Source organism: Notechis scutatus, chromosome 1 (assembly GCF_049901735.1).
Source record: "Notechis scutatus isolate UNSWTSFEM ecotype Mainland chromosome 1, rNotScu1.2, whole genome shotgun sequence".
Taxonomy (NCBI): domain Eukaryota; kingdom Metazoa; phylum Chordata; class Lepidosauria; order Squamata; family Elapidae; genus Notechis; species Notechis scutatus.
Genome location: NC_142009.1, coordinates 181,731,583 through 181,752,295, shown reverse-complemented (window position 1 = coordinate 181,752,295; position 20,713 = coordinate 181,731,583). Strand labels below are relative to the sequence as shown.

Below are 20,713 nucleotides of genomic sequence, written 5' to 3'. Positions count from 1 at the left end.
AGGCTGTATTAATAATGAAATGTTTGGAGTTCTGTGATTTTATGCCCATCTTGATTTGCTGACATTCACTCAATTCAGCATATTGTACCTTACTTTTTAAAGTAAGAAATGAAAGACTCCTTAGTCCATGCCTGCAGCCCTTTCACTTTTGTTGGAAGATAGGAAGTACTTATTTAAATCTGATTGTTTTGTTTACACCCAAGAAACTCTGCTGACTGCCTTGCTCATTGCCTTGTTAACAAACAAGACAGTATATCATTTTCAGAACAATTCATGATGCGAAATCAAAGTTTGCTTGTTAACTATAGTTTTGTGCTTTAGCTATCCTGGAAACTGTGATTAGAGACTTTATAGTTTAAATTATACTAAAAGAAATTAAATGAATTTCAACATATTTGTATATTAGGTTTTTTTTTAAGACAGAGTTCAGTCCTCCAAATGTACAACTGTTGTAATGTTTATAAACTACACCTGTTGGGATACAGAAGATCAAATCACCTTCAGTTTGAGACTGAACTCCAGAGGAGCAACAAAATACATTGTCCCATTTTAAAGAAAAATCAATTTGCCAAAGGTGGGGAAATGAGCAACAGAGACAAGTTCTCTTGGAACCTTCTTTTTTCACCCTCTTATGTGACCTGTCATGTAGCTTTAATGTGTCTATATAAAACATAAGTTTATCTTCACAAACAGAAATCTTGAATCTACAGGAAGAAGATACAATGAAGAGGCAACATTTGGGATATGATAAGCACTCATATAGTTAATCTCTATCTTCCTCCTATAATTTCTTTAATTTACATTCATTCATCCCAGACTGTCTTAGCTTATAAAAGCAGTGAAAGAGGGAAAATGTGTTGGGATTCAAACATGAACTTGTGTGTAATTTAAAAGTAGTTCCCATAACTTCATTAATTGCTCCTAAACATAAAGTATTGTTTGTATGGGTAATGCTTGGTAGAACAGCCATGAAGGCTTTGGACAAGATATTTAGATGCTGGAAAGCTTCTAGACCTAAAAAGATTAAAACAGTGCAGGCAATAGTATTCCTTGGGAGACTGGACGGAAGTGAAGAACTTGGACTTGAAGAAGTCAGACAAAAAAAAATACCATTGATACCTTTGAACTTTGGTGTTTGAGAAGATTCCTGAAAATATTATGGTCAGAAAAGAAAACAAATGTATAATTGAACAAATCCATAGTTCTCACTCAAGACACACATGACCAGGTACAAATTATCTTACTTCGGATACATTGCAAAGACCTAGCTCTCTTAAGACAGCTCTAATGCTGGGAAAGGTGTAAAGAAAGAGAAAAGGACAACCTGAACAAGATGGAAGGACTTAATTACCATGGTGATGGATGGACTGGAGGACTTCAAAGACCAGGTTAAGTACAGATCTTCATGGAGAATCCATGTTTTTCACTAAGGTGGAACTGGATAATCAATCAGTCATGCCTAGGATCATAAACATTAAAACTTAGGATGACTTAAGGCAGCAGAATTCAGGGGATTCAGATTCCGCCTTCTATAACAAAGTACTTTTACTTTTTTGGAAGCTTTCAGAAAATCCTAATTGCCATAAGGGTAATAGAAACATAAAGAAAAGAAAAAAGAAAACCTCTCATTTTTACTGTTACCAAAGTATGGGAACCTACTATATAGCTGCCTGTAATTTTTGCATTTATATTTGATGACAATCTAATCTGCTTCTGTGCTTCAGAATACTTCTGAAAAGAACTCTATGGAGGTAGAAATAGCAGTTTCCCAATCTGACTTTGGACTACAGGTCTTACTTATTTGGAAAAATATTGTGATCAAGGGAGATCACTTTTATTTTGCTTTGGTCTTTCACAGTGATCAGAAGCAAATCTACATTGGAGATGACAATCCATTAACCCTAATTGTCAACACTCAGAATTTAGGCGAGGGAGCCTATGAAGCTGAACTCTTTGTAACCATCCCACCACAAGCAGACTTCATTGGTATAGTTCGTAACAATGAGGTAAGTCTTGTGGACCTACATGAATGATCTTATTATTTCTACTCATTGGAATAGTAGCTCAAAACTTGAATTTATGCTTTCTGTGTAAAGTCTCAGTATCAGTTTCCGATCCAGCTATTCTTCTGCATCTTGTGTGAGAACTGATAACAAATCAGTCCCTCATTCAAATACAAATAGAAACCAGGCCTCCTTCCCCAAAAAGAGGATCATGCAGCTTATTACATTGTTTGGGAAAAATAAAGATACATCTTTTAATCTTGATTTCACTAAACATTAGTCTCACGTTTGATGTACCACAGTTGCTGGAATTGTTCTGTAATGGTTTCTTACCACAAACCTATTTATTTCAGCTTTTCTGCCTTTGAAAAGCTGTCACTGGGTTTTGTTTAGTTTTGGTTAGTTTTACATTGTCAACCAAGGAAAATGTAACACATTGGAATTTCAGTAAGTTTTTGATATTAGGAGTCTGGATGGCCACAAAAAGAATATAATGCAGCAAAACTTAAATATATTGTGGGGTTTTTAAGGGAAGAGATATGTCAGCTAGTGCTCCATTCAAAATCCAAGAAAGAAATATTTAAATTCCATTAATTAGAGAAAAGATATCTTTTACTGGAAATCAAGTGATAGCAACAAAAGAATTCTGAATCTGAGAAAATGGGCGCGTAAATCACAAATACAAAGTGATGGCAATGTTCCCACCCCCAATAGTTCAATTGGCTCATCCAATTAAAAGTTGTGTATATCATCATGTGGGCATCTCCGGGTGGGATGAGTCCTCTGTCCGTTGACCTTGACATATTTTGATAGAGTTGCGGCTGCGCATAGCATAGGATAGAAGCCTAAGCAAGAATCTCCCCCCCCCCAGCTTATACAGTTCTGTTTTGTAACACCTCCAGCTCACTTCCCATAACCATATCCCCCCTCCTCCCCCCGTTACTTATGACAGCCGAAAGATGCAAAGCAAGGGAGAAAATCTTGAAGACTGACATTCGGCCCTCCTGCAAAAGAGGCGTTAGTCCTATAAAAGATAAAAATAGAAGGTAACAGAAAATATACTTGTAACACCATAATACTATTTTTTAGGGTTTATCAGGATATTTAGTATGAAATGCATTGATAAGCTTAGGAGATCTAACGTCCTTCTCATTCACCCATTCAGACTGGGAAGGAGGAAAATGTTTCCAAACAATCAAATATTGGAGTCGACCCCTTTGTTTTTGAGAATCCAAAATTTCTTTAACTTCAAAACGTTGTTCACCTTCAATTAACAATGGCACGGGGGGATCAACCTGAGTTGGTCTCAAATCGGAGGTATGTTCAGGTTTTAATAAACTAACATGGAAAACAGGGTGGATCCGTCGGAGGGTTTTAGGTAATTTCAGTTGGACTGCCACAGGGTTCACAATTCGTTCAATTGAGAAAGGTGCAACCATACTTAGATCCAAGCTTTTTTTTTTACTTTTGTGTGGTCTGCAAATATCTGGTGGATAAAAAGACCTTGTCACCAACTTGATATGGTTTTTGTGGACTTCTCTTTTTATCTGAAAAATTTTTATGGGCTTGATGAGCATCATTTAATGCTTTACGGGTAACCAGCCAGGTAAGCTGGAGCTGTGTTATCCATTAATCTAATGACTGAATGTTAGGTTTCTCCTGTGGAAGCTCGGGTATGGGTACAAAGTCTTGTCCCGAAGCCACTTTAAATGGAGTAAACCCAGTACTACTATGTACCAAATTGTTATATGCCACCTCAGCGAATAGCAATAGGTCAGCCCAATCATCTTGCTGATAACATCGAAGATACTGTTCCAATACCGAGTTAGTCCTCTTACAAGCCCCATTGGTTTGTGGGTGGTGGGCAGAGCCCTGGGCGGAGCCCAATAACTTCAGGAACTCCTTCCAAAAGTTTGAGGTAAACTGGACACCCCTGTCTGAGATTATGCGTTCAGGAACCCCATGTAACCTGTAGATAATGTAAAATAAACAGTTTAGCCAACGTTTTCGCAGATGGGATTTTCAGACAAGGTATGAAATGTATCTGTTTGGAAAACAAATCGGTTACCACCCAAATAACTGTATTCCCCCCCCCCCACTTTCAGGTAATTCCACTATAAAATCCATAGAGATTTCCTTCCGTGGAGCAGTTGATCTGGCCACATTTTATAATAAGCCTGCTGGTTTACCAGGAGGCCGTTTGGCTGAGGCACAGGTAGGACAGCTAGCCACATAAGTCTCAATGTCCTTTTTCAAGGTAGGCCACCAAAATTGCCTTTTAACCAAGTGTAAGGTCTTCATGAATCCAAAATATCCAGCAGCTTTAGAGTCATGAGCTTGCTGTAATATTTGGTTTCTCAGCTTTGCTGGCACATATAATTTGGCCTCCACCCATGCCAATCCATCTCTAACTGTACAGTTATTTGAGTGAGCAAGGAACCAATCATCAAGTTTTAGAGCTTCTTTTAATTGTGCAGTTAAATCATTTGATAAATCAACTTCCTTCTTTTTCTGGGCTTTGGTAACCACTGGAGCTGCCAACTGTTTAGTTGGGACAATAGGCCGTACTACTTCTTGGTGAGCACTATTATATTGAGGTAATCTAGATAAAGCATCCGCCATGAAGTTCTTCCCCCTGGAATGTACTTCAATGAAAAATTAAAGCACTTAAAGTACTGCGCCCAGCGAACTTGCTTGGGAGTCAGCTTCCAAGGCGTTTTCAAAGCCTCAAAATTTTTATGATCCGTCCACACCTCAAATGGGTGTTTTGCTCCTAAGAAATGCCTCCAGGTTAACAGAGCCCAGCGAACTGCAAAAGCTTTTTCCCAGATGGCCCATCATCTTTCGGTTTCAGTTAGTTTACGGGAAGTATATGCACATGGTTGCAGAGTCCCCGTCTTGTTTGCTTGTAGTAACACTGCCCTGACTGCTATGTCACTTGCATCTGCTTGGATTACAAAAGGAGCATCCATGTCCGGGTGCTTGAGCAAACAGTCGTTTCAGCTTCTCATAAGTGGCTTGACACTCCATGGACCACTCCAATGGTTTACTAGGCTTCGGTTTCACCTCCCCTTTGGTTTTTAGGAGATTTGTGATAGGCATTGCAATTTTCGTAAAAGCAGGGATAAATTGATGGTAAAAATTAGCAAATCCCAAGAAACTTTGAAGTTGTTTCCTGGTGCGACGAGGGGCCCATTCCAACACGGCATGAACTTTCCTCGGATCCATTTCTATGCCATCATGTGATATGCGATAGCCTAAATAGTCAATTTTTTCCTGGTGGAATTCACACTTGGGCAACTTTGCGTACAGCTCAGCAGCTCGAAGTTTTTCCAGGATTGACTGCACTAGTTTCACATATTCATCACAACTCTCCGTGTAGATAAGAATATCATCAAGATAAACCAACACCCCTTTGTATAAATGTTCATGCAACACCTGATTGATCATTTGCATGAATACTGTAGGGGCCCCCTGTAGGCCAAATGGAAGAACATTGAATTGGAAACAGCCCATTGGACAGTTAAAAACAGTTTTCCATTCATCCCCTTCCTTAATTCAAACTCAGTAGCATGCTTCTCTCAGGTCAAGTTTTGTAAAAAATTTCCTTTGGCCAAGTGGGCCAACATATCCTTCATCAAGGGGAGGGAGTACACGTTCTCCACCGAAATAGCATTGAGGTTTCTATAGTCCACCCATAAACAAAAAGAGCCATCTTCTCACGGAACAATACTGGGGCTGCTACTCAGGGTCTAGCAGGTTGGATGAAACCATGTTCCAAATTTTTATTGATACATGACTGCAGCTCTTCTAGCTCCCGTGGTGTCATCGAGTACAGTTTCGGTTTTGGGAGTTTCACTCCTGGCAAAATTTCAATGCTGCAATCTGTTGAGCGATGTGGGGGGAGCTCGACCGAGTCCTTTTCACTGAATACCTCCTTTAAGTCCCAATATTCCTCTGGAATTTTGTCCTCCCCCCTCAGATTCTTCGTGCCAGTGAGGCCAGCTCAGTGGGATTCTTGGGTTTCGGTTGAGATTGCCCCTCCCCTTCTGGGGGTTGGTCAGTACGTATGCACAATGATCCCCTCCTCCCTTGTTTGGACTTACCAGTGAGTAGTCTTCCGATTCGGATTCACTCTCTGAAGAAGAGGTTGGAGTTCTCAGCTCCTCTCCTTTTGGAGGGGCAATCTCTACAACCTCCTCCACTTTAAGTGCCATTTTGCAAGGCTTTGCTGGGCTTTTTCAGGTTTTCTTCCTCCTCCTAGTGCCCCCTTTGGCTCTAGCTTGGCACGGCAGTCTGCAGCCCGGTGACCTTCCTTCCCACATCGGAAGCAAGCAGTAGTCTTGGGTTTTGCCGCCATTCCTCCCTTTTGAGGTTTTAAGGCTTCTCGAAGGCTGGTGAGGGAGGACTTGCTCCAACCAAGCCCTCCCCCGACGTCTGTTTTGGGTCAGATCAATTTCCATTTCTGCTGCCAGCACGTACCGCAGCTGCAGCTCACTGGGGTCTTTTCTGGCAATACAGCTTTGATATACATCTTCATTCAACCCATCTTTAAAAGCTTTTATCAGGGCTCCCTGGAACCAGCCTCGAATATGACACTCCAGTTCTCTAAATTCCTGGGTGTAGTCGGCCACTGATCTCCGCCCCTGATTTATGGTCTTCATCCTAATTCTGGCCTTACGTTCAGCAAGTGGGTCTTCATACCTGGCCCGCAGTGCAGTCATGAACAGGTCATAATTCATCAGCTGGAGGGCATTATCATTATGCAAAGTCACCATCCACTTTGCAGCTGTTCCCTCCAGAGCCCTTGTAACACATCTAACTTTGGCTGCTTTCAAGGAAAAATCCCCTCCATATTCCTCCATATGGCTCCAGACTTGTGCCAGGAAAAATCCTAACTCATTGGGATCCCCCCCATATTTTACTTCCAACTGAGGCACCTTTGGAGTTCTATGCCTTCTGGCAATTACTCCTCCCGCCGGGGGCCCCTGGGCTGCTGCTGCCTGTTGCGCCAGCCCAGGTTGATTTATGGGGGTGGCTGCTCTGATTCTTCTGGCTGGAGCTGCCTCCCCCTCCTCTCCCTCATACCTTTGATCAGTTTGAAGTTCTTGATCAGTTTTAAGATATTTGTTATTTCTGAATGTCTGTTAAATCCAGAATTATGACATGATATATTTTTACAGAATTTTGCATCATATGCCTAATTGTGTAATTATAATTATGACTGAAAGTTGTTTGAAAAAATGTAAGTATAAATGAATAATTTAGACTACGGACTTAATTCTCTCTTTCAGGAGAAAATGCAGATGCATATTTTTTTTCTGTTGCATCTGACTACCAGTAAATTAAGCCAGTTTATTATTTTATGTATCATGATTATTTTATGATGTATATGAGCATTTTACCTGGTGTACCAAATGAACAATTGTACCATGGCTATTTAATTTTGAAAAAAATAATATTTGCATTTATTGCAGGCTCTGGCAAGACTTTCATGTGCATTTAAGACCGAGAATCAAACTCGGGTGGTTGTCTGTGACCTTGGAAATCCTATGAAAGCAGGAACAAAGGTAAGAATGAATTCAACTCTTTGTTTGCTGTCTTGGGAAAAAAGAAGGGGAACCCATCCATGGAATAGGGATTGCTGGAATGGGATAGAGAGACAGCATCATACTTTAATTCAGAGCTACTGGTAGTATCCAAGCTTTAGTCTCTTTCTGGATGTTGCCTATTAAAACCTACATATTTTCTCTTGTGTTAAAGCTCTCAGCTGGTCTTGATTTTAGTGTTCATCAACAATCTGAAATGGATACCTCTGTCAAGTTTGATCTACAGATCCGTAGGTAAGGAATACTTACAGCATGTGTTTTTGCTATGATTAAATATGATTATCTGGTACTAATTATTGATACTTTTAATACTTTAAAATATTGAAAACCTTGAGTGAGAGATTAAAAAAAAAAGAAAGGGACAGGAAAACATTACTGAATAGTATTCAGTACTACATATTTGGTATAGGCAAACTTCTGAATCTGATGGCATATCATAACTTGAGTGTTACCGGGTCATTATTTTACAGCTCCAATTTGTTCAACAATCTAAGCCCAGTGAGCTCGTATCAAGTGGACCTGGCCATTTCAGCTGCTGTAGAAATCAGAGGGTGAGTCCTGATCCCTTCCCAACCTCAGTCTTGATTTGAGGGTTCTGCTCCTTGTACCATGTCCATTAATCTCTGTTTGTTCCTCACCCAATTTAGGGTTTCTTCTCCTGATCATATTTTCCTCCCAATTCCCAACTGGCAACCAAAAGAAAATCCAGAAACAGAGGATGACATAGGGCCTTTAGTTCAACACATCTATGAGGTAAGTTGACACTCAGAACGATAAATAATAATCATAGATTTGAAAATGCAGAAACTTTTTTTTCATCTTTATCTCTTGTACCAGTAAGCTGACCAGATGACTCTGTGGGTGGTCTACTGATTTCCAAAGGAAAAGTCAAGTGCCTTCTTCTGGCACTCCTTTACTCCTGCTTTCTTTAACCTTTTGCCCTCTGGAAGTACTGGATTTCAACCCCAGCATGCTCCAACCAGCGTAGCCATTTCAATACATATGTGCAATATTACAGCCTTCTGTAACTATGTGTTTACTATTATCAAGGTCATCTTTCTAACCTTCTCTATCCCAGGCTGATTTTGGCCCTATTAAGCTAAATGCAGCCCATACATTGCCATATTCAATGTGTTGATCTGCATGATCAACCATGTATAATATGTGGCAATTATCATTTCTCAGGGGGAGGACTGTATCATGTCATCTTCTATCCATCCTTAGCCTACTAGGGATCAACCTTTGTCCATTGTTTTATATTATGCATTAATTATTTGCTTACTTATTTATCAGATTACTAAAACCAGTCAACTCCATAGTAACCCCATGATCAGTGTTTGTTAATTTGCACTGCCACAAATAGTGCAATCCAGTTCTCCTTCTGTATTTCATTTCAAAAGAAGGGAAATGAAATTTTGTCTTAAGTGGTTACTGTGCCTTGTATCAAGAACATTCTGTCTCCCTTGTCACTGGTTACTGCCCTGCCCAGTTATTTTGTCCCAAGGTTCAAACTGTCGGCTTCCTTCTGAAAAATCCTCTCACTCTGTTTGATTGTTTTTCCCTTCATTTCCCCATTGGATCATTAAGCTATTTTTCTGTGACCATTTCTCCCTGTTACTTCTGCCCCATTCAGCCACCTGGTCATGATGTGATTAAATGGTTAGAAAAAGAGCCAAAAACAGAAGGAAAAAGATGGTCAGAATATGAAATTCTCAAGTGTTTTCATTATACAGTTCATTGGTGAAATAGTACCAGGCTAGGCTTTTTTTTAGTTCACCAATAGTGAAACATATACCTTTTAAATGTTTTTAACTAAATGAAATTGACAAGAGTTATCCCACAAATTGTAAAATATTGGTATTTCTTTTGCCAGTCCACTGGTAGATACATCCAACTGTCAAGTACATGAAGGAATCAACAGAGATGGGCTCATGCAAAAGGTTTATCGATGGAAACCACATGTTCTGAAAGATTATGTTTGGTGGCTGCTTTCATGGTATGGTTGGGAGGGATCAAAATCAAGGGAATCTACCAATCAGAACCATGATCATTTTGCCTGGCAATCATCCTGGCAAAAGAGGAGGGAAAGAGTTGAAATCCCGAAAGGGTTTCTTAAGCTAGCTCCATTCATAGTCAGTTTATGCACTTCTAAACAGCATAGAAAAGTCTTGAGATTTGCTTGTTGCTGACCAGCTTCAAGGAGTAAAATGAAATATTTCATGGAGTCATATGCAGAGGCTGGTTGTTTTTTACTAACTGGGTCACAATCTGCAAGCCTGCTTTGGAAACTGGTTCATTGAACGTGGTTCCTGTTAAACTGATTCATTTTCTACTTCTTTGTTAGCTCAGAAACAACGGTCCAAGTACCTTCAGCAAGCTGATGCTCAATCTTCAGTGGCCATATAAATACAACAACAATACCCTTTTATATATCATCAAATATGAAATTGAAGGACCCATGAACTGTACATCTGATATGGAGATTAACCCACTAAAAATTAAGGTAAAAGGAAAGCCTGTTCCGATTGTCTAAATACCAAGCCTGTCCATCTGTCTACGTGTTAAACTATAAGGATTATTGTCACTAATTGTACCAATAAAGCATGTTTGGCATCAACAGAGGAGGGAAAATATTTTAATGAGATAGCAGAGCCACCTGTACTAAGTTGATAAATAGAAGTGATCACATTGGTGTGACGTATGAAAATGGCTGGAAGAAGCAGCTTCAATCCATAGTTTAAAAGATTGTGGCAGCCTTTTGTTTCCATAAGGAAATCTGCAACCAGTTGGTTTCGATATTGTAGGGTTAATGCATGAAATATTATGTGACTTTGTAGATATTCCTCAACATTGTCTATGTTGTTTATCATTTTGGGGTTATAGCAATGGCAATAGCAATAGTACATAGATTTATATACCGCTTTACAATGCTTTACAGCCCTCTAAGCGGTTTACAGAGTCAACATATTGCCCCCAACAATCTGGGTCCTCATTTTACCCACTTTGGAAGGATGGAAGGCTGAGGTAATCTTGAGCTTGGTGAGATTCGAACTGCCAAATTCCAGGCAGCTGGCAGTCACCAGAGGTAGCGTGCAGTACTGCATTCTAACCACTGTGCCACTGCATGCATTGATTTCATTCATCCCAGTGAATGGCTTCCTCATTGACATTGAGTCTTTGATGTTGTACGTGGGTAAGAGAACAAGGCACACATCATGTTCCAGTGGATCACACATGATTATATAAAAAATTAATGTGGATTAACAGCATTGGGAGTTTGTTCAGAAAATGTGCTAGTAGTAAAACCTATCTTGATTATAACAGGTATCAACTTCGCAGCAAGATGAAAGGAATGAAACACTTACTGGAGAAGATATCCGCAATCATCAAATCCACCGGAGAGATCTAAGTGTTCCAGAGGAAGATGTACAAACTTTGGTAAAATCTTTGTGCTAACTGCTTTGCAAACAGTTCCTTGTCAATATTTTAGAAGAAGGACCAGATGTTTAGAAGTATTCTGTGAAGCAAATGCTGGAATCAATTTATTGCCCTAATTTGTAAGAGTATGGGCTATGGGTAAAAGTAAGACAAAAATAAGGGCTACTTGCTGAGGAACTTGATAGTATAGTTGCTTCTTCTTTAGTTTTCTCTTTTTCTCTGAGCCCTAGACTTTACTGATTGAACAGCTTATTTTTTCTGTCAAAAGCCATAGGGAATCTTATCTGCCTCCTCGCTTACCTCTCTGCCTGCCTGTCTCTCTGTTTTGTCTCTGTCTCTGTCTTCAACTCCATCTTTTTCTCTATCTCTGTAGAATGTTAAACTATTTCAATCTTTTCAGACTCCCAAGTGGAATTGAAATTGTCTGGATGTTTTTCAATGAATATTCAAAATGTCAATATTGATGAGAGATTAATAAAATGTGGTATGTTCAAAACACTTCACATCTTCAACAGACATTTCCCTTTAGTTTAGAGATGTTTCAGGTATGAACAGAGTAGAACAGAGTGTCTCTGAATAATTAAATTAAATCCAATGACTTAAGAATCTTGCAAATTTAGTTGGTAGAAATATAAATTAGAATCATAATAAATTAGAAATATAAATTAGAATATACCTGAAATATACCTGAAAGCAATACATGGAATATATGCAGGCATCTCTAAACAGTAGAAAAACTGAATCAGAAAGCAAACCTTTGTCGTCACTCTGTTATTCACTCTTTCAAGCAATACATTTTGAATTTTAAGTTGTTCAAACCAATTTCAACTTTAGTGTATGTATTTTTTGATGTTATAGTATCATTAACCCAATGGAAAATCAGTCTCTGAATTGTTAATCCTTGAATCAAGATTGAAATAGAAAAGTTCAGGAGCTGCAGCTAGGAATGGTTGTTTGAAAACTTTCTTAATGTGTGACTCCTAATGGAAGAAAAGTGGCTTGAAGGAACTCCTTTTTCTGTTGCATCCAGCTCATCATTTCTCCTTATGGTATATTCTCCAGCAGGGGCAGGTTGAAGTATAGCCTGCATAAGGAGAAGTTCTTTTTTGTTTTTTTTTGTAAAAAAAATTATTTGGGTTTTCACAAAACATAATACAAATAAAATATCTTTTTTTGAGAATAGCTTGATAGGTTGTCACTTTTCCATACAGACACAAACTCCATTTCATATTCATCTTTGTATTCTATTCCATATCTTATTACTATTTTAGCATTTTCTCAGTGATTTTTCCCTTCCCTTAGTTTTCTCAACCTTGGTTTTAGTTCTCATTCCTTTCTAAGTTCAATTACATCTTTTTCTAAGTTTCAATATCTTTCTAATCATTATGTTTATACTTTTGTCTGTCCTGTTTCAATTTCTTATTTTCTTTTCTCAATAAACAAGTTTTCCCCCATAGTTACTGATTGGAGTATGACACCTTTGTATCTTTTAATTTTTGTCCATTCAGATCTTATTTAAACTTCAGTTTACGCCCTTACAGTTATAACATTCAATATCTAACTTCTATTTTATAACACATAACTTTCGCCAATCGAATTCTGCTTGGTACATTGTTAAAATACACACTAAGTTCTTAAAGATAATATATATATGTTGTGCCTCCGAGGTTTGAACCAGGTCGGTCAGCAGATGTAGGCCTGAGTGAGGAGGAAGATCTGGCATTGAGATTCGAGCCTGCATTGCTGAGCGACGTTGAGAGGAGTCTGGGGGAAGAGGAGGAGTTGAATCTGAGAGATGAGCCTAATTTATTAGAAATTTCAGAGACGTTCTCTTCTGGAACTCCCTCCCTGATTGCACCTCAGGTGTTAACTGTTAATCAGGAAAGTGTATCAGAGGCTTCAAGCGGTGATGAAACTGCCGGATGCTGGCTGGATGCCAGAACTAGGAGAAGATTGAGACGTCAATCTCAATTAGAAAAGAGACGTCCAGCAAAGGATTAATTAATGAGACTGACACGCCCTCTCTCAGAGGATATAAGGGAGCGTACGAGTTCGTAATCTTTGCTGGAAACAAAGTGGATTTTGCCTTGGAAAGACGTGTGTCTGATTACAGCGTTGTGATTTACGAACTATACAGAATTGCCAGACAGATTCTAGGAGGATTGCCAAAGGACTGTGATAACAGAGCAATTGAATCTTCTGTCTCTGGTTTTGTTTGCGTAAAGTATTTGAACTCTGTAACTTGAGATTCTCACCTGTGGATACAGGTGGGACAGAACATATATATATATATAACAATAATACATAAAATACTCATTCTATTCCAATTTGGCTCAACCATTAATGTTAGTTACAATCTTCCATTAATATTAATTAACATCTTTAACATTTCTTTTCAATTAAATATCATACTTCCTTAGGAACACTTGTAATATTTCCATATTTTTCCCCATATTTCTTTCATATTTCTCTTCACTGAAATTTTTATAAATCATTAATAACAATTAAAATGTTCCCATCCTTTCCTAATTTCATTCTCTCATTCTCTTCATTTCATTTATTTATTAACAAACATTACATTACATTACAATAAATATTTTGTCTATCACTTTAATCACACTTGTTTCATATTTTCTAAATTCATTTCTATTTCTAATATAACAATGCTATCTTATGTACCCTTGCAGAATCCTCTCATTCAATTAAATTTTCACCCATTATATCTATGTCTTCTAAATAGGCTTATACCTTTAATCCTTGTATGTTTTCTCTGTTTCTCTATATCCTGTTTCTGTCCTTTATGACTGCTTTTCCTTTCCTTCTTCCCGCTCCTTTTCTCCATCCCCTTTTTGACCCCTTGTCTCTCTAATTCTAATTCTCTCTTCTGTAATGCTCTGTCCTGTTTCTTCCTAATATTGTAATTGCTTTTCAAACTATTCTTTTTTGTTGTTGTTTTTTCAAATCTTAAATTTTTCACTCTCTTTCCCCCTTTCCTTTTTTCCCCCACATAGAATTACTTGATCATTAAATATGGCTTCTTCATTGTCCCGCCCTTCTTGTTCTTCAAGCATTTCTTGTTGTTTCTCATAGTTCAAGATCTCCATTTCTAAAAATTGAAATACGAAGCCAAAAAAACCTCTTCCTTCTTGTGCATCTTCTTTCTGTTTTTTAAGTTCCATTTTCAGTTCTTCCAAGAGTAATGCCATTTTAAACACTTTTAAACAACCACCCAATTGATTTTAGTCATTAAAATCCAATAACCAAAAATCAAAAAATCACCAAGTAATCCAAGGCTGTTTCTTCTTGTTTCTTTTTTCCACTTTCTCTTCCTGCAGTTCTATTATCTTGTTACAAAGTTTCAGTTAGAATGTATTTTTTAGGAATCTTGTTAAGGTTTCACTGTTAATTCCTTTTACTTATAGGTGGTCTCCTCCATTTTTCCAGATCCCACCCTTTTGTTTTTTCCTTTTCTCTCCTTTCCTTCTTTTAAAAGTTTTTAAATATCCAATAAATCTTTATTATCCCTTTGACATTTTTTTTCAGCTTGAATGCCTATTAATGTCAAAGTGATTTTTTTTCAGTTTCTTATTTAAATCTCTTAGCTGTCTGTATGGGGAAAGAAAGAAAGAAAAAACCCAAATCTTTTCCCTTCTCTCTCTCCTTCGCCGCTTCAGAAATCTTCTTTGGGAACAATGTTATTCTTTATAGTTCAAATATCAGGGTACCTTATGTTGTTGCTTTTTCAGTTCAACCCGTCAGTCAAAGCTTTCTCTTCTTATCTTCCTCCTGCACAATCTTTTCCGGTCGGGTTCTACTTTGAGGTGGCCATTTCTGACCAGCTCTGCAACTGCCTTCAGGAAAGAGAGTAATGGCCAGCTGGGGAGGAGAGATGCAGCTCTCCTTGACCCTGCTGGTGGTCTCCCCCCCTCTTCACCACCTCAACGGGGTGGCTTAGCCCCGAATCCAGCCGGCTCAGGGTACTCCGGCAGCGAGCATGGATCGAAACCACGCATGATCGCGGATTTCGGTCTGTCGCCAAAGAAGCCCACCTGGAAGTCCATGAAGAAGTTCTTATTACAATACGCCAGTCAATGCAGCATCAGAAAAGTTGGGTCTCAATGGTCCTTAGTAGGGATGATTTAATGCTGCCTCCTCACTGCACTTCATGATGCTTTGATGTGTGATGTGCAAGCTGCTGCAACTGATTTGGCAGCTGAATAATTTTTTTTATCTAAAAACCATTTTTCCAGACATTCTTGGGAACACTAGAGTTCTTAAAAGGATGTACTAAGGGCTTCTTTATTTCAAGGGTAATGGCACCATATTTTTAAAAGTGCTTCATTATAAAGGTATGATGAAAGGAAGAGCAGTGAAAAGAGACATTTTTGTTCCCTTTTACTTGATTTTGCTTGAAGTAATACAGGCATAAGATCGCATCATATGGATATCAACTAAAATATAAAACATAATTTTTGGTATTACAATCCTGACTTACAAATCAAATAATACAGAGGTGTAGAAGCCAGAAAAGCCTATTTAAAATTCTGATATTTTCTTTCAATTATATCTCCATCTTTATTCCCACAGTAAATTTGTTAAGAAGGAAATGTACAATATGCTGTACAATATAATTTTATGAATATTACCAGAGCATCCATGGGTCAAAAAGTCATGATAGCAACCACAACCATGCAATTGAAATTCTGCTCCTTTTCTGCATGGAACTTTGTGTGGTTGTGTGGTTGTATTACCAACTCTTGGGCTAGAAAATAACAATCTGTAAATTAAATCTAACAAGTAGCTGAGTAATTAAATAAAACCAACTGTTCTTTTCATTCTCCTTCTTTTTAAATGCCAGGGTTGTGGAAATGCAGATTGTTTAAAAATATTTTGCCAAGTTGGTCGCCTAGAGAGGGGAAAAACTGCAATTCTCTATTTGAAATCTCGCCTTTGGGCTCAGACTTTCATGAGTGTAAGTATGTGGTACTATTCCTGCAGTTTCACTCTGCTCCTGAGTACAGATAATAACTAATTTTAATAGAACATTTCTCTGTAATTATTCCCATGACAGAAAGAAAACCAAAACCACTCCTATTCTCTCAAGTCATCAGCTTCTTTCAATGTCATTGAATTCCCCTACAAGAATCTTTCTTTTCCTGAAGATGTCCACAATTCTACAATAGTAAGCTGTTTGATAATCAAAAGTAGTTTTAACATTGTCAGTGTAATTAATATGAAATGAAACAATAATCTGATCAGCTTCTGCTGTTTTTGCTAGGCAGTATTACACAGTTGGTAGTCAGATTTATACCACCTGATTACATGCTGCTTAAGTGTTTATTAAATTTGAGCCTTTTAAAGAGCTTTGGACGTGATCTAAAGACTGCTGTCCAATTTGGACTCAATTTGGACTTGTTAGGGGTGGAGGGGAGCAGCTGTTTACACGCGCAATAACACTTGCTTAGGTTTCCTATTTATAAAAATAATCTAGTTGTGACTAGACAGTCTTATCTGATAGCACAGTTTAGAATGGTCTTCACTTGGCAAATATGGACTGGATTTAATTTAGTTCCATAGAAGCCAATAAAATTAAGCCAGAAAACATTGTGCTTTAAAGGCCTTCTGTTTTGACTTTTATAATACCATGCACAAACTTTTTAAGATACTCCTGTGTGTTTGACTTTCAGCTGGATGGAGTATCTCAAGCAGAAGGCATAGTAGGAGATAAGTAGCCCTGAGGCTCTGTCTCCATCCCTTTGTTCAAGTTGTGTCTCCCTACCTTCTGAATTCCATATCCTTGTCTTAAGGGCTAGAAACATACTTTTTTATTTCTATGAAATGTTTTAGAAAGTTTGACTTTACAGATTCTGTTGCAGCAGAGAGAACATCCATATTTAGGTTTTCAATCATAAGCCAATTAAACTTTCTTCTATGACCTTCATTGTGGAATATGTAGTTCAGCCTATCAGATGGTGGTAAAAATCTTGTACCATGTTATGAAGTTTCTATTTATATCCCTGACCTGGTTTATCTGACCTGGTTATCCCTGACCTGGTTTATCCGACCTGGTTATCATTTTTCAGTAAAATATGTTGACATTTCTTTCTTTTTTAGGTTACCACAAACATCTTGTGGGGTATTCAGCCAGCACCAATAACAGTGCAAGCATGGGTAATCATACTGGCTGTCTTAGCAGGATTATTACTTTTGGCCCTTCTAGTTTTTATAATGCACAAGGTAAGTGAGTATTACTGAAATCCTGTTCATTTTCATTAAAAATAAACTAAATGTTTGAAGTAATCTCTCATTTTAATCCAGCGTAGAGACCTGAAAGTTTTGTAACTATGAACTGGGGGAGTATTGGCTTTGTCAGATTGAAATAAATAGATGGGTTCTCCTTGTGATTGAGAAAACTCACTTTTTGGAAAGCCTCCGCAAAAGGTAATGGGTGCAGTTCAAGATGCTGTCTATTACCTATAAAGACCTTCATTGCATAAAGCCTGATTATTGAGGGGCAGCCTCTCTCTGACTTTTTGGCCCTTCTGGAAATATCAAGGGCAGTTGAGGTACTGTTCAATTACACTATGGAGCCTACAAAGCATGCTTTCTCCATGCCTGCCCCTGCCCTGTGGAGTTCCAGTAGGACCCTGCCTTTCTAGCTTTCCAAAAGGCCTGAAAGATCTGGCTCTTCCCCCAAGTTATGAGCTAAGGTGTGACTGGAGCTCAGTAAAGGTGAATGTTCAGGTTTGAGGGATTCATATTTGGGAGCAACTAGAGTTATTTTGATGCTGATGGTATGGTTCTTTTGTTGTGGTTTTGTGAGCCACTCAGAATGACTGTATGTAAGATAGGTAGTCCTATAAGACGTTTAAAATAAATAAATAACAGTGGGACTCTTTTCCTTTCCATTGCTTAAAAAGAGACGTGTGTGTGTGTGTGTGTGTGTGTGGAGAGAGAGAGAGAGAGAGAGAGAGAGAGAGAGAGAGAGAGAGAGAGAGGGAGGGGAGGGAGGGAGAAAAGGAATGTGTCTTCATCCCTATTTTTATCCTGCCAGCAAGGAGAGCAGTTCAGTGACTGCAAAGGTGGAACATTTCAACTTGCAGACAAGATTGAGATATTGTTAAAATATTGTCCATGGCCATTTGCCAGTTTTTCCTGGGAGGAAGAGAAAGCTGAAAATTAAATTGAAATCTCTTGGCTGAAACTATTGCTTGAAGGTTTCCTGTGGAAATGATAGAAATCGGCATGCATAAATTAATACAAATATGCATGTTCTGTGTGAGAGGATTGTACTTGTACGGTACTTCAGATCTTTCCAATTTATCTGATATAATACCATTAATCAACATGCTCACTAGCCTCAAGCTTTACATGGAAACAAAAGTTTGGTATTGTTATATCTCTGGTGGAATCATCAACTAAAGGAGAGGAAGGAATAAAAAGGTGTCCCAGCACAGTGTTGCTTCATGGGAGGAAATGGCAGAGGCCAGACTATTAAAGCTTTTATCTATAGGTTCTTGAGAGAATGCAGTCAGTCTGGTGAGATTCTTATAAATAGGCTTTATATGTATCAAAAACAAAAGTTCTTTATCAACAATAAAGAAACTGCTTTGGTCTATTCATGGAGTTATTCTGGTTGCTTGCACCTGACATTATCCCACTTCCTGTTATATAATGTCTTCTCTACATTATAGGTGGGTTTCTTCAAACGTGTGCGGCCACCTCAGGAAGAACAAGAAAGAGAACAGCTGCAACCTCATGAAAATGGAGAAGGGACCTCAGAAGCTTAAGCAGTATTTTAACTGTGCCTTTTACCAAAACATTTAGAATGATTGACAACTTCCTTTAGAAATATGCATTTTGATCCTTGAGGACTGCATAGCAAATGCCTTTTTTGCTATTGGCAAAATTAACTGGGAACTGAAAGTGACATGTTTGTTTCCCTCATATTAATCACGTTCACATTTGTGACTAATGCAGGTGCACTGACTAATGTATTTTAGTGTCACAATTTTGCTTACTATGTCCAAAAGGCAAAGTGAAGAGATAGGGGGTTGGTTTGTTTTTATTTTATTTTTTATTGGTACAACTTGAGCTCCTCCACTACTTGCAAACTTGTAACAACTACATCTGTCTAGAGAACATGAACATAAACTGAAGCCCTGCTCTTGAACTTCTTAACTGGACTTTCCCAAGGTACTCACCAGTTTCTGAAGAATTTTTTCACCTTTTCTAAGCTGGAGATATGAACAGCACGAAACATTAAGTGAAATACTGACAGTTCTACTTCAATTGACTATTTAGGGATAACTTCCGTAAAGAAGAGGAGCTCACTGTCGCCATGATGTGGTTCCTATTTAAGGACTTGCTGTCCATTTTATGGAAACTTTCATCTGGAAAGATGTACTTTGGTTGTATGGAAGATCATAGATCCCATTTACCAGATCCCATATATCCAGTTTTATGTAGCATCATGAAATTGATTCATGCAATCATTTTCTGATAACCTTTTTAATTTTCTGTGGTTTTTTTACATTAAAAAAAAATCAAAATCTATGCCAAGTAGTCCAAATTCTACATTTAGGATAAGTAATTCTAAGATGTTCCTGTATTATTTAATTCTGTTTTGAAGCCCCAGGTTTACAAATAATTTGGAATCATTTCTGGTTAAAAGAAGATTTTGAAAGACTTCAGGTATTATAAAACAATAAAACCCATACTGTAGTGATTTCAGTAAGCTGTCTGCTATTCCTTTAGAGCAGTGGTTCCCAAAGTGGGCGGTACCTCCCCCCTGGGGGGCAGTGGGATGCCTTAGGGGGGCTCTAAGAGGCAAGGGGCCAGCAGGGGGGCGCTAAGAGATGCCAGGGGGGCGCTGGAGGTGGGCCCCTCGCAATTCAGGGGTGGGATTCTACCGGTTCATTACCGTTCCGGTAATTGGAGAACTGGTAAAACGAGCCCCTGCCTGGGCCTGCTTCTCTCCTCCCACTCTTCCGTTCCCTGGCTAGTCAGTCCTTATTGCGCATACGTGACATCGCATGCATGCACAACAATCGCTGACGGCCACAGCGGAGCGTTGGAAAAGCAGAGCAAGCAAAGTCAGAGGTCGGTAATTTTTGCTCCAAAAAGCATCCAGACGCCGTGTGTTTTTTCGGTGCGGCTGGAGGTTTTTTGCAGGCACGGGATCAGCGCAGCGCTGCAGGCGGGATTCACCCTTCCCATCCCGGAAGCTCTGCCTGCACCGAGCCGCAACAGGTCCCCACCTGGGCCAGGTCAAGCTGGCTGCAAGGAAGTCTCCCAGCAGCTGACGGGATGGACCCACAGCGGGGCAGTTCTCCCGGCCCGGTCCGCTGCTGCCTCCGAGTCACCCAGAAAGCTCAACAAGTGACACCCAGAGCCACGGAACGAGAGAGATGGAAAACTGGACTTCTTCCCCGGTGCCACCCAGAGCCCTCTGGCAGCAGCCAGAGACAAAGCCTCTGCAGGCAGGCGAAGGGGGTTGTCTCAGGGGGCAGTGGTGGGGTGCAAGGAAGGCAAGACGTATGCGCACCCCTCATTATGCCAAGATTTCTAGCAAAAAGGCAGCCAGGTTTTGAAAAGCAAAGGAGAACCTCTGGCTTTCACGCTAAATCATGGTTAGCTGAAGCACAGCATTAGTTAACCTAA

General features: G+C 39.0%; 1 protein-coding gene across 1 annotated transcript in view; it reads left to right on the top strand.

The window, feature by feature from the left end:
- Positions 1-19,783, top strand: part of ITGAV (integrin subunit alpha V) — a 79,020-nt gene extending 59,237 nt beyond the window's left edge. The window contains exons 20-30 of the mRNA XM_026668029.2: positions 1,859-2,006; positions 7,481-7,573; positions 7,767-7,846; positions 8,083-8,163; positions 8,260-8,365; positions 9,957-10,115; positions 10,937-11,050; positions 15,909-16,022; positions 16,122-16,232; positions 17,165-17,287; positions 18,745-19,783. Coding sequence (XP_026523814.1) covers positions 1,859-2,006; positions 7,481-7,573; positions 7,767-7,846; positions 8,083-8,163; positions 8,260-8,365; positions 9,957-10,115; positions 10,937-11,050; positions 15,909-16,022; positions 16,122-16,232; positions 17,165-17,287; positions 18,745-18,840 — 1,225 coding nt within the window. The 3' untranslated portion in view covers positions 18,841-19,783. The remainder of the gene's footprint in view (positions 1-1,858; positions 2,007-7,480; positions 7,574-7,766; positions 7,847-8,082; positions 8,164-8,259; positions 8,366-9,956; positions 10,116-10,936; positions 11,051-15,908; positions 16,023-16,121; positions 16,233-17,164; positions 17,288-18,744) is intronic.
- Positions 19,784-20,713: the final 930 nt, after the last annotated feature.